Below are 15,203 nucleotides of genomic sequence, written 5' to 3' on the forward strand. Positions count from 1 at the left end.
TCCTCGTCCGATATTGCACAGTTCCCAAATTTCCCTTGTTAGTGGTGAGAGGCACCCGACATTCTTACTTGAAACCGGTCTAAAACATAACTGACAGACCTACCTCCCTACTGAACCAGTGGGACTGAATGCCTGAGAAGTGCATTGTCACCTGTCCGCCTCCACACTCTTCTACAACGATCGTCAGGCGTTAGAGAAATTCTGCAGTCGTCAACGGAGAGAACCGTGTGCCACTGATCTAAATCCCATTCCTTTCTCATTTCTTCATGCATCATAGTGCTAGGAGGAACGGTTGGAATTTCTTCCATAATGGAAGCTTAGAGGCTAAACTGATCGTCTGGAGATATCTGCGTATTGTGCGGATCAATATAGTCCTCCCACTTGCCTTCAAAATGACAGCACAAAGTGCTTCTCAGGGTATGTGAGAGTGACGATACCAAACGGTTACTGCAAGTGTATCTGCTCTTCTATGCAGCATCCCATATGAGCAAATTAGTTCCGTATTTACCTCCAGTTACTCGTAGTTTAGGTACTTGGGCTATGCAGAGCTCTGTTTAAAAAGTGTAACTCAATGTGGTCATAGTGTAGAGTCATGCACATCTGCTTTCATTCCCCATAGCTAATTCACTGCAAATAATAACCTGCAGTCGAATAATCTATGCACTGGCTAGAATTGCGAGTTAATGAAATACACAGAAATACAAAATTAAGTTAAATGGATAATTTATTAAAAAGAGTTCTATTGTAACGTCTGTAATTGATGTAAATGACAGAGAGTTATGTTGAATAACGTTTACTCAAGAAAAGACATCTCAGGTACACTGGAAGTGGTCCTACGATATTCAGCTAAACAACCAACAGAAAATACCCTTATCAAAAGCAATAAAGCTATGTTGAGAGCGTTATGAGAATGGTAGCAGAATCCTCAAACTAAATAGTCATCAAAGACTCGCAAAAACTAAGAGCATTTCATGATCACAGCACATGAAATATTCACCAGCTGAAAAAAGTTCAGAGTTTAACATGATGATTCACATATTAACACGCACGATACAAAGAATAGTAACTCATGGTCCATCCTCAGATCCGTAATACAAGCGGAAAAAGTTAGAGTCCTACATTGGAGCACTTTCAGTTCTCTCGTAATATGAAGTCCCTCCACAAGTCAAAGTATGATAGCAGCCGTTCACTGCCCAGAATCAATCACCTATACAACCGAATCATGCATGTTACTGCAGGCAGATCTGCCTTCTTCAAGAACTCAACGTAAAGTTCCCCAATTGCTCCCTTAAGCTCTTCACTCGAAAAGTTTCAGTCTCCACTTGACTCCTGCAGTGTCCCACTACTGTCTGCTTTTCCATTGGCTGAAGGTCACCCCATAAAAAAAACACGTCGTTCTTAAGTTCTACAGACATGATTTGACTCATCTTGACCACTTCCCAGACTAAACTAATGTATTACAACAATATTTAAATAAAGAATTGTTATAAATATTCGGTCACACTCAGATCATTCACAATAATTACAAATAAAGGTTTGTTCATAAATAAGCTAGTATTCTTGGGCAAGTGTACTCACATTAAATGAGAACGAATTGTCATTAAAAATTGTTTAAACAATTCTTTATGCCTTCCTGACAGAAGCGTCTTTTGGTTACCTTTTCAGTTGTGGCGTCCACTAACATATGAAATTGACCACTTTTAAATTAGTACAGTTTCTTAATAGCACTTGCAATCAACGTTTAAATAAAGTTACTGGGAAAATAATAAACTTTTCATTAAATAACTACACAAATATGACAATAAGTGTCAGGTATTCAGGTAGACGAAAAGCTGTCAGAGGTAAAACTATGGGCCATTCACTTCGATTTTAGCATATAATGTCCCGGTTTTCCAGCTTCATACCTCACCAAGTGACCCTGAACGAGTGAATCACTCACTGGCGCTTTTGTGTTACTAAACAAATGTATGTAACTGACATGTAAGAAAACACTAATTTATCTGTAATGTTCTAAGACTCTGTTGGTTCGAGAGCTATTGTTGAAGCCGGCGTACATTCGGTTCCCTCACGTCGTTTCGTTGCAGATACCGCTCCACGAGTATTTCACGTCTTCTTATATGAGGTCCCTCCTCAAGCATAGCGAGCGTGCTAGAACCAGAATCCTAACGTAATTACGCTACATAATTCCCCACATTCCTACAAGAGGCTGTCGCTAAGGATTCCACGGTCTATTTCACTTACTCCCTCCATGATGTGGCAGACGGTTGACTTTGGAAAAAACATATTGAAATTACGCAGGGCTACACTGTTTCTATTGTTACTGGTCGGCAGTGTCACGGAGTTTCTCAGAATTCCACGAATGAAAATTATCAAATAATCCTGTCCCGCCGTAGTACAATATTATCAGCAATGGAACATTTATTTCAGGTCTCGCCGCGAGCACAGTGCACTTTCTCAGTTGCGCGACGATGTGGGAATGAATCTGTAGCGCTCTTATCGACGCAGCCATCTTCAAACACGCCTCATCTGATGTCTGACGCACGGTAAACTAACATCACATCTGCAGGGGACCGAACTGTGCACTGAAACATTCTAATAACTTAGCATGATACAGGCGAAAACACAGACGAACGGCATTATTAAAAACGTCTCGTAGGTGTGATACCAATAACGTGTATCTCACAGGGCACGTTATGTTTCAAGACTGGATTAATAAGAAACACGGAAACGTTAAGACGGTGTTTTTAATGCTTCAGGTGTTCTACACACTCTCCCCCCATTTGAATACTAGGCACAGAACGTTCATACAACCATGTAAAACTGTCAGAAAAGTTCTTCTTTGCGACGTTGTTCAACTCGCACGTCATACTGGCTTGAGTGTCGATTATCTTGTCAGAGCATTGGCCCTCCATGCAAATTTCTGCCATGATAGGTTCATATTGATAACACCAAATCTCGTCGCCACTGATGATTTGTTTCCAGAACGGAATTGTCGGCATTTCGCGTTTCAATCAAGCTGAGGCAGGGGTCCACTCGTTTCTGTTCGGAAGACGAAGTCTACAGGACAGACTTGTCACGCACTTTTCTCTTCTTCAAAACGTTCTGGTGAATGTCTTGAACATTTCATTTACAGACGTTGCTCCACTGCGATTTGTGACAAAACAACGGTGGCACATTACGGTCCCTCGTCCACGACTTACACTAGGTTTCCCGTGATTTCCCTAATTTGCTTAAGGCAAATGCCATTTCCTATCTTGGCTCCGTTTCCAATTGTCTCGTCGGCGACGGAACGTTAAACTCTAGCCTACTTTCCTTCCTTTAAAAAAGAAAAAGAATAAGCCGAAGGATTTTATTAGCTAACACATTCGTGGGAAAATCATATTTCGTCACGATTCTCCGAATGACTCTGTCTGACATGTATTACTCCTACAACCAGTTTTATGTGGTGTATCCACTTTTAAATCTGTCCAGACTCATACTTCTAGACATCTTGTTATTGTGTCCAGCAAGCTATTGCAAACCGTGCAATAAAAAATTATGGGTCTTTCCGCTTATTTATGAGCGTTACATTTATTTATGCTGCGGTCTCCTGCCTGTCATTGAACCATACGTCGATCCTCTATAGATATTCCTTCATTTCACTACAAGTTTCTGGCGCTGTGACAGTGTCATCTACCAACAGCCTCATGGAGCCTGCGACGTTGCCCATCACGTCATTTTTGTATGCAGGGTTTCGAAAAAAGTATGGAAACACCGCGAGAAATGTATGCTTGAATATAAATGTAGAGCCTAGCCACACCCGCAGGTTGCGCTGTTATCTTGCATTTGGCCACGAACAGCACCTGTGCAATGCCTCAATATGTTGCAACCGCCAGTTGTGCTCAGAACAGTGTTCTGTGCATTTGCGGGTGTATAATGTCGGAAACAAGTGCATTCGAACGTGGACAATTTGTTGGTGTTCGTTTCATGGATACTTCCGAAACCAACGTAGCCCAAGTGTTTGGTGTTTCAAGAGGCACCGTATCGAAGATTTACATCGTATACAGGGAAAGCGGAAAAGCAACATCCGTTAAGTCACAACGCGGACGAAAGAGTGTGTTGCGTGACGGTCATTGAAGAGGATTGTTAACAATAAAAAGAGGACGACAGCTGAAAAAGTCAATGCAGAACTGAATGTCGCAGTCACGAACCCTGTCAGCACCAGAACAACACGAAGGGGCCTTCATAAGCAGGGAATTGTAGAGTGAACTGGAATTACAAAGCCACTCACCCGTGATGCAAACGCCCGTTAACGGGAAAACGTGGTGCCGAAGCCATAAAACCTGGACTATGGAGTAATGGAAGAAGGTCATTTGGCCGCATGAGTCTTGTCTCTCACTGTTTACGACTTCTGGCCGAGTTTAAATCCCAAGACTGAAACTTGGCAGGGATTCGGTGATGGTCGGTAGCCACATCGTTGTATTCCATGGGCCCTATAGTTACTCTGAGGGGTCGCATTACTGCAACGATTACGTGATCATTTCGACTGATTATGTCCATCACATGGTACAATGTTCGTTCCCCAACTGTGATGCCTTCGCTATCCACCTTCATCATCGTTCCCCGAACAGGCCACTGTTTTGCAGGAACAGTGCTATAAGGTTCCCTTGAAAACCATACAGGACCTGTATTTATCGTTTCCCAAACGACTGGAAGCTGTTTTTAATGCCATTTAGTTTCCTACGCCGTATTATGTATGGTCATGTGTTGTGCTTTTCGTGTTTGCAAATATTTGTCCAGCCAGTGTATAATGAACAGCAAGATCCTAAACCCTCTCTTGGGGTACACAGGAAGCTACTTTCACGTCAGAAGATTTCTTCCCGTTAAAAACGAAGAGTTGAGTTCTAATAAGTTCATAGTCTTAAATCCACAAAGTTCGTCTAGTAGTGCATAAGCACCTATTTTTTTCATTAACGTATAATATAAGATCGTAGTCAGAGAACAGGACATCAACCAGGGTGCTTCCTTCTGAGCCGCCTGGCTGCACAGAGCGAGCCGAGTTTCACAAGATCATTGATTGCGGAATAGCCTGAGGTGTAGATTCGTTGCGCTCTAAACCCATATGGTTACAAATCCATCCGTTCAGGTCATGTAAATATATTATTTTATCCAAGTTTCAGGCGCCTAGTGCCCTTTTTCAGAAAATTATAACTATCGCATTATTAGCGAGCGTCAGAAATAACCAGGTGTGTGCAACGTATTATTGTTGTCATGTGGATCATGGCGCCTGTACAAATCTGCTATAAGGAACTATAGTAATATGCTTCATACATCTGCTTATTGACGTTCGCTAATAAGGTGATAATTATATTCTTCTGAAGAAAGACACTAAATGCCTGAAACTGGTAAAAGAATAAAATTTCTTTTGCGCAGATGGTTTTTGATTATTACAACAAATGTAAATATATGTTGATTATTTTCCCCGAGTCAGATGAGACTTTCCATCACAACACTGTTAAGTGTGATGTGCCTTTAAATGCCACACAGTAGCTAGGACAGGATGACTAAGGTTCTCTAGCATTTCCCTCGGCTACTCATTCTCCGGATTGGAGCCCAAATCGTGTTCATCCTAAGTGTGCTCCACCACGCTGTTGCGGAATTCCCTGCAGGCAGGCAGGTATGTAGTTCAGCGCGCCACTTAACTATTCCCATAGCGTCTACGTCATGGTCATGACCAAAAGACTCGAATGTGCGGATATCCTTAGTAACGGAACTCACACCAAAGAAAGAAACTGAAAGCAGTCCTTTGAATCCTGTCTAGTACCTCCCGCATATTTTTTAAGACTAGAGGTTGAGATCTCACCTTGGGAGACATGAATTAATATCTGCGTTTCGCTATCATGTTCGTCTAACAAACCAAATCGACCACCGGCTTCAACAATAATTTCGAACCATCTATTTTGTTTGATAGTCCAGTTTGTTGCTATGGGTACGTAATGACTGTTGCTTGTTTTTCCTATGAGGTAGTCGTTTGTTGTTAACTTTAGGAATACATTAATTTATTGACATCGAAATTAGACAATTAATATTATGGTATTTCAGATAGTGTTGAGCCTTTTAGTACAACCCTTGACTAACGCTTACTCATAAGAAACAGTTCCACTACTGTTGGTAAGAGCAATCACAGCAAAAATTCAGCGTTTCAGACACATTGATCTGTGATTATATTGAAAATTTTAGGATAGGTGTACCCCTCGGAGGAGTAGCTCATTTTCTGAAATTATCATGTTTTGCACTGTCACCTCTTTCGGCTTTTCAGATATCACCGAGAGGGAAGTGACAACAATGCTGATTGTCTTGTTTCAGAAACCTTTGCAGTCTTCTGGGCTACTGGGCGCAGTCCTCGTCTGATACCGACCCACGTAATCAACTATCTTATAAAATATTTTTTCTAACATAGTTTCTTTTTTGTTGCAGTCACTGATTGCCATCGCAATGGTCGCAGCGGGGAACATCGACTCGTTGATAGATTTCTTCAGCTTCACAGCTTGGATATTCTACGGTGGCTCAATGCTGGCTCTGCTAGTAATGCGGAGAACCAAACCAAATGCGCCACGGCCCTACAAGGTCTGTCTCCATTTTGTTTTACAAACGTTGTTTTAAAAATTCCGTCCGTTCCCTTTATTGCAAGAATAACCACTGCCTCATGTCGAGTGCTTCTTTTTTCCATTTTTCCTCGTTGATTCCTGTTGAGAATTATCACACTGTTCTTTACACAAGAGTAATCGAGAGAGCTGGCGTAATGATTAAAGCACAGGAATAGCATTCTGCGGGAGCGGCGTTCGAGTCCTCGTCAGGTTATTCAGATTCAGGTTTTCTGCTGTTTCGCTAAATAAATTATTGAGAATGCCGGGATGGTTTCGTAGAAAAGGGCGCAGCATACATTTTTTCCCGACCATTTCCAATGCGAACTTGTGTTCTGCCTCATCTTTATTCGTTCGTTAAACATATGCACATTGTCACATACGAGCATTATTACTATATGTAGACATACACTGATGGCAATGAGAAATGTTACAAGATGAACATCTGCATAGAAGTCTACCAAAACGATAATCGTTTTTGTTTCTTTTTTGCATTTCCGTGGGATATGTTGATTAAATATTTACCCTTATGCGAGCTTATCGTCAGTGTTTTCAGGATACAAAAGAGCCATTCCTACAGGTGAATAATGGTGTGAGAACATAATGTATTACGACCAGGAGAAACTACAATACATCTACATCTACATACATACTCCGAAATACACCATACGGTGCGTGGCGGAGGGTATCTCGTACCACAACTAGCATCTTCTCTCCCTGTTCCACTCTCAAACAGAACGAGGGAAAAATGACTGCCTATATGCCTCTGTACGAGCCCTAATCTCTCTTATCTTATCTTTGTGGTCTTTCCGCGGAATGTAAGTTGTCGGCAGTAAAATTGTACTGCAGTCAGCCTCAAATGCTGGTTCTCTAAATTTCCTCAGTAACGATTCACGAAAAGAATGCCTCCTTTCCTCTAGAGACTCCCACCCGAGTTCCTGAAGCATTTCCGTAACACTCGAGTGATGATCAAACCTACCAGTAACAAATCTAGCAGCCCGCCTCTGAATTGCTTCTATGTCCTCCCTCAATCCGACCTGATAGGGATCCCAAACGCCCGAGCAGTACTCAAGAATAGGTCGTATTAGTGTTTTACAAGCGGTCTCTTTTACGGATGAACCACAACTTCCCAAAATTCTACCAATGAACCGAAGACGACTATCCGCCTTCCCCATCGAGTGATGATCAAACCTACCAGTAACAAATCTAGCAGCCCGCCTCTGAATTGCTTCTATGTCCTCCCTCAATCCGACCTGATAGGGATCCCAAACGCCCGAGCAGTACTCAAGAATAGGTCGTATTAGTGTTTTACAAGCGGTCTCTTTTACGGATGAACCACAACTTCCCAAAATTCTACCAATGAACCGAAGACGACTATCCGCCTTCCCCACAACTGCCATTACATACTTGTCCCACTTCATATCACTCTGCAATGTTACGCCCAAATATTTAATCGACGTGACTGTGTCAAGCGCTACACTACTAATGCAGTATTCAAACATTACAGGATTCTTTTTCCTATTCATCTTCATTAATTTACATTTATCTATATTTAGAGTTAGCTGCCATTCTTTACACCAATCACAAATCCTGTCCAAGTCATTTTGTATCCTCCTACAGTCACTCAACGACGACACCTTCCCGAACACTACTGGCCATTAAAATTGCTACACCAAGAAGAAATGCAGATGGTAAACGGGTATTCATTGGACAAACATATTATACTAGAACTGACATGTGATTACATTTTCACGCAATTTGGATGCATAGATCCTGAGAAATCAGTGCCCAGAACAACCACCTCTGGATATAATAACGGCCTTGATACGCCTGGGCATTGAGTCAAACAGAGCTTGGATGGCGTGTACAGATACAGCTGCCCATGCAGCTTCAACACGATACCACAGTTCATCAAGAGTAGTAACTGGCGTATTGTGACGAGCCAGTTGCTCGGCCGCCATTGACCTGACGTTTTCAATTGGTGAGAGATCCGGAGAATTTGCTGGCCAGGACAGCAGTCGAACATTTTCTGTATCCATAAAGACCCGTACAGGACCTGCAACATGCGGTCGTGCATTATCATGCTGAAATGTAAGGTTTCGCAGGGATCGAATGAAGGGTAGAGCCACGGGTCGTAACACATCTGAAATGTAACGTCCACTGTTCAAAGAGCCGTCACTGCAAACAAGAGGTGACCGAGACGTGTAACCAATGGCACCCCATACCATCTCGCCGGGTGATACGTCAGTATGGCGATGACGAATACACGCTTCCAATGTGCGTTCACCGCGATGTCGCCAAACACGGATGCGACCATCATGATGCTGTAAACAGAACCTGGATTCATCCGAAAAAAATGAAGTTTTGCCATTCATGCACCCAGGTTCGTCGTTGAGTACACCATCGCAGGCGCTCCTGTCTGTGATGCAGCGTCAAGGGTAACCGCAGCCATGGTCTCCGAGCGGATAGTCCATGCTGCTGCAAACGTCGTCGAACTGTTAGTGCAGATGGTTGTTGTCTTGCAAACGTACCCATCTGTTGACTCAGGGATCGAGACGTGGCTGCACGATCCGTTACAGCCATGCGGAGAAGATGTCTGTCATCTCGACTGCTAGTGATACGAGGCCGTTGGGATCCAGCACGGCGTTCCGTATTACCCTGCTGAACGACCGATTCCATATTCTGCTAACAGTCATTGGATCTCGACCAACACGAGCAGCAAGTCCCGATACGGTAGATCCCAATCGCGATAGGCTACAATCCGACCTTTATCAAAGTCGGAAACGTGATGGTAGGCATTTCTCCTCCTTACACGAGGCATCACAACAACGTTTCACCAGGCAGCGCCGGTAAACTGCTGTTTGTGTATGAGAAATCGGTTGGAACCTTTCCTCGTGTCAGCACGTTGTAGGTGTCGCCACCAGCGCCAACCTTGTGTGAATGCTCTGAAAAGCTAATCACTTGCATATCACAGCATCGTCTCCCTGTCGGTTAAATTTCGAGTCTGTAGCACGTCATCTTCGTGGTGTAGCAATTTTAATGGCCAGTAGTGTACAATCATCCGGCCACGACTGTGGGAGATGGTTCATTTCTAGCTACAACAGATGAAACATTAATTCACGTCGTTACACGAATAAATAAGAAGATTTACTTAATTCGAGACAGGTCTTTACCACAAGAGAGCGTAAAATATTTGCAAATGTTATTGACTATGAAGGCATCGCTTGATGCATTCAATCACCAACTGTTCTCTTGAAGTACAACATTCAGTATTAACACAACAACATGCTCCGCTGAGACTCTGACTAACAACGCTGACTGCTGAAGCAAAGGTCACACAATGGGGCTGGGCTCTTGCATGCACGACACCATATTAACCTCAGCACTAAGGAGCTGCTATACTGAGAGGGAGAGCATTTCTCCTGCAGTGTCTCTCACTGGTTGTTGCTGATTGCAGCGAGCCCTAGGTGATGTATGTGGTATCGATTCGCGTTGCCGACTTCGGTGTACCACCGCGATTTCTGGACGACACCATGTTGCTAGTACGTTTCAGGTGGACATTTCAGCACAGCATGCCCAGAGGAAATGCATGCGCGGCTTATTGCGGACTTTGAGAAGGGTCGAATCACTGGCATGAGGAGCACGGGAGCATCGTACCGACAGCTGGCTGCAGTGCCGTAGCTTCAGAACGAGTGCTGATAAGTTGCACTTAGGTAAAAAGAGTAGGCACGTCTCCTTTCACAAGGATGACATCACGAAAGGATCATTCAGTTGTTCTGCTGGCTCTGACGAATAAGCGGATGACATCAGCCGAGGTTACAGACAATGCCACAATGAACTGTCGGGAACAGGATACTGGAAGCTGGGTTAAGATCTTTACTGCTTACCACAGACAACAGAGACTTGGTTGTTGCAAAGCCAGAGTGAACTGGGACACTGACTGGCGTCCTGTGGTGTTCAGCGGCGAGTTCCGCTTCTGTTTGAGGCGGCCAGATCGACGACACCGTGTCCGCAGACAACATGGTGATATTGCACAGGAAGCAGTCCTTCTCGAGACCCGTACTTCTCCAACTCTTGGAATCGTGGTTTGGGGAGGGACTCGATGCGACAACAGGACTGAATTGGTAGTAGTTGAAGGGAGCCTGAATACTCGCCCGTATATGGGAAGAATGGTAAACCCTATTGTCATAACCTTCTTGACCAAGGACCAAATGGCATACTCCAGCAGGATATTGCAAGACCCCACGCAATAGTTCATACTACAAACGTCTAGAAGAATGTGCTGATCCTTGACTGACCTAGTCGGTCCTCTGATATGTCACCCACAACGTATGTCTGGCATGCAATGGGAAGACTGTACTTTCAAATCTGCCTCCTCCAGCAACTCCAACAATCATCATGACCTGGCTCAGCATCTGTTTCGAGCCTGGCTAGGAATTCCTCAAGATAGCATTCGGACAATTTTAATTAATCGGCTTGTTTCACTTTTGGTGGCCGTCTAGTGATCTTTCATCAGATTAACTGAATCACTTATTTCTAAAAGAGGACACCTAATGATTTGTAAATTATTTAGGAGAAAGAAAAAACGTTCCACAACCTTCTTTAGCAATTTAATGGCGAATTTCTTTCTGCTGTGTGGAACAATTCATTTTCTGGAATGTTTAAGGCTAATGTTAACTAGTCTGAAAAATATTTGTAGCTGCAAAAATGTTCAAATCTGTGTGAAATCTTATGGGACTTAACTGCTAAGGTCATCAGTCCCTAAGCTTACACGCTACTTAACCTAAATTATCCTAAGGACAAACACACACACCCATGCCCGAGGGAGAACTCGAACCTCCGCCCGGACCAGCCGCACAGTCCATGACTGCAGCGCTTTAGACCGCTCGGCTAATCCTGCGCGGCTTGTAGCTGCCATGGTGATTTTTATCACATGGAGTTATCCCCTGAGAACAATAAATGAGGAAGGAAATATATTTTAAGACACTTATTTAAATTACATAAAAGTAAAAATTTATATTTAATGAATCACACTATTTCGAGTCCAATAAATGTACTGTATAGCATATATGTCTGTCTGGAGCATACAATTATACAGAGAAATTACCATACATAATCATGATCTGAAGTACATTTAAATGATAACCAAATGACATGTTGTTTCCACGTGTCTTTGAATCTAAACCACTGAAAATGTTTAATATCATCTTTGTAGCCCTAAGTATTTACAAAACAGCCCTCAGTTCATAAAAATGAATGCAAAAGATGATATAAATGGTTCAAATGGCTCTGAGCACTATGGCACTTAACATCTGAGGTCATCAGTGCCCTAGACTTAGAACTACTTTGTGGGTGTGACAAGTCGATAGTCGACAAGACACTGAGAGATTCTCTTTACGAGCGGGGTTCTTTGGAGGACACGACGAGTGTTCGTTTCCCGCGTTAACGTATGTATCTATTGTGTTTGTGCGGTACAATAAAGGTGGTCGTTCACAGTATAAATTCCACACAAGTGTTTTCCTTTACGTAGTGAAATTACTCCTACATAAGTGGTGACCCCGTAACTAAGCAGTGTGACAGTAGGCAAGTTTCTTGACTACTCCTACAACTTAAACCTAACTAACCTAAGGACATCACACACATCCATGCCCGAGGTAGGAGTCGAACCTGCGACCGTAGCGGTCGCGCGGTTCCAGACTGAAGCGCCTAAAACCGCTCTGCAGCTGCGGCCGGCGATGTTATAAAAATAATAGATTCTGGTCACTTTTCAGTAATCTGCATCTGCTGCTGTTGTAGGTTAAGTCTTCAGATGATTATAAAAACTTGATACTGTCTGTCTATAATATTCCTCAGTAGTTTCGCAATATCATCTTTCTTCTTCTTTTTTAAGGGAGATTTCCCTTCACATGCTTCTGTTCCAGGAAGCCCAATGCTCTTATTGGGAAAATATGTCCTCGCTTTCACTAATGTGAAGGTATGGATTTAGAGTCCTTCGATATAGGACTTAGCAACTACTTGCCTTTTCTTTTGTGATCAGTACTGGCAGCACAGAAACTAATGGGGAGCAGATGATGCTTTCTCCTCTTTTCTAGTGCCTCTTCCCATTGTTTCAGCTGAGATGACGTTTTTGTATAAAGGGATCCATCGTGTTTTAAAATTCACTGTTTCGCTTGCTTTTGCCGCATCAACTTTAAAGGAACCAAGGTGGCTGGATTCGGAGATAAGTGAGATATACTGCTCTGAAAACCGTACTCTGTCACAAATACGTAACTATCTTCGCACGACACGTAAGTCGTGGTCAGACTGTAGATAAGAGTGTCCTCTAATGGGGAAATAGCGGTAGATTTTGTCAACTCTGCCACTGTCTGTTAAGAACAATAACATTCTTATAACCGTATGATTGCGATTTTGGCCTCTTATGCACTGTTGAAGAAGTGGGGTTCTCTTACGGGGACAGGGTACTCAACGTAATTGTAGAGAGTGGCGCACATTTCATTATAACCTTTCTTACTTTGACTCTCATGGTAACAATAAAATGGAGCCCCATCCGTTATCATGGTGTGTATCTCAAAATTAAAAACCTATAGCATTCTAAAAAGTAATCAAGCATACATTTCTTTGTTTTTCTTGGGTTTTTTTTCATCAATATCTGAAACTTCAAACTCTGAGCTAACAATCTTAATATTGTAAGTGAAATCTTTAATCAAACTTTTCGACAAAAATCAGCCATTTGAACGATGTGTGAGCCTGAGGAAAGGTGGATGGACGCATCGACGGATTTCTGCACATGTTGGGCACAATGTGTCGGTCGTGTCGTTGATTTTAGCAGTGACCTGAGGAACATTTCCACGCCTGTAGACCAGGTTCTGGGAGTCCGCGTAGTTCAGACGCACGTTGAGCTCGACGCATTGTCTGAACAGTGGTGGTCGACCGAACGTCGTCCAGAGAAGAAATTCGGATACATCTTGCATCTGCTGTGGCACCGAGGGCCATGGCGAACCGTCTGCTTTCAGTAGTACTAAGATCACGTGTTCATCTGGCCGGGCAGCCACGGCACTAGGACATCGCCAAGCACGGCTACTCTGGCATCGTGAAGGAGTCGACTGAAGAATGGAATGGTGCTCTGCCGTCTTCAGTGATGATAATAGATTCTGTCTGTATGCGAGTGATGGACGTACACGTGTACGGAGTAGACTTTGTGAGCGACATGTTCTGGAGTGCATTCGCCCATGACATACGGGTCACATCCCAGGCTTCATTGTGTGTGCGTGAGGGGGTGGGGGGGAACAAGATGTTTCATTGCATGACAGAATGGCGATGTACTACCAGCATGATGGATGTCCGGCACATAGCTCGCGTGCGGTTGAAGCGGTATTGAATAGCATATTTCATGACAGGTGAATTGGTCGTCGAAGCACCATACCATGGCCAGCACGTTCACCGGATCTGACGTCCCCGGATCTCTTTGTGTGGGGAAAGTTGAAGGATATTTGCTATCGTGATCCACCGACAACGCCTGACAACATGCGTCAGCGCTCACATTTGGTGTTTCTGCGGGGCAAAGTAACCAGTTCCCGTTATACTACATAGGTTGTTATCCTCGTGTTACTACAGTTTCTTCATCAGGAAGGTGATGTGATTTTTCACCAGGTCAATGCATGGCTGCTGCTGCACAAGGTGTTCTTCGTGGTGTACAACTTCCCTGGTCAGCAAGAACACAAGATCTCCCGCCAACTGAACAGGTCTGGGACATGACGACGTGGGAATTTACTCGTTCTCCACAGCCAGCAAGAACATTTGCTGACTGCAACAAAATGTGCAAGATGCTTGGGACACACTACAGCACGATGCCTTTCGGCACCTTTATGGTGATTTGCATCCGACAATATACAGGGTGGTCCGTTGATCGTGACCGGGCCAAATATCTCACGAAATAAGCGTCAAACGAAAAAACTACAAAGAACGAAACTCGTCTAGCTTGAAGGGGGAAACCAGATGGCGCTATGGTTGGCCCGCTAGATGGCGCTGCCATAGGTCAAACGGATATCAACTCCGTTTTTTTTTAATAGGAAACCCCATTTTTGTTACATATTCGTGCAGTACGTAAAGAAATATGAATGTTTTGGTTGGACCACTTTTTTCGCTTTGTGACAGATGGCGCTGTAATAGTCACAAACGTATAAGTACGTGGTATCACGTAACATTCCGCCAGCGCGGATGTTATTTGCTTCGTGATACATTACCCGTGTTAAAATGGACCGTTTACCAATTGCAGAAAAGGTCGATATCGTGTTGATGTATGGCTATTGTGATCAAAATGTCCAACGGGCGTGTGCTATGTATGCTGCTCGGTATCCTGGACGACATCATCCAAGTGTCCTGACCGTTCGCCGGGTAGTTACGTTATTTAACGAAACAGGAAGTGTTCAGCCACATGTGAAACGTCAACCACGACCTGCAACGAATGATGATGCCCAAGTAGGTGTTTTAGCTGCTGTCGCGGCTAATCCGCACATCAGTAGCAGACAAATTGCGCGAGATATAATATGCACTATTGGGCAACGGAAAATCCACGATGGC

The 15,203-nt window shown here is 43.6% G+C and overlaps 1 protein-coding gene across 2 annotated transcripts in view; it reads left to right on the top strand.

Moving 5' to 3' along the window:
• Nucleotides 1–15,203, top strand: part of LOC126471209 (b(0,+)-type amino acid transporter 1) — a 591,197-nt gene that overhangs the window by 525,131 nt on the left and 50,863 nt on the right. For both annotated transcript variants that reach the window (XM_050099324.1, XM_050099323.1), the window contains exon 10: nt 6,457–6,606. In XM_050099324.1, the coding sequence (XP_049955281.1) occupies nt 6,457–6,606 (150 nt within the window). The remainder of the gene's footprint in view (nt 1–6,456; nt 6,607–15,203) is intronic.

The sequence above is a fragment of the Schistocerca serialis genome, chromosome 3, assembly GCF_023864345.2.
Source record: "Schistocerca serialis cubense isolate TAMUIC-IGC-003099 chromosome 3, iqSchSeri2.2, whole genome shotgun sequence".
Taxonomy (NCBI): domain Eukaryota; kingdom Metazoa; phylum Arthropoda; class Insecta; order Orthoptera; family Acrididae; genus Schistocerca; species Schistocerca serialis.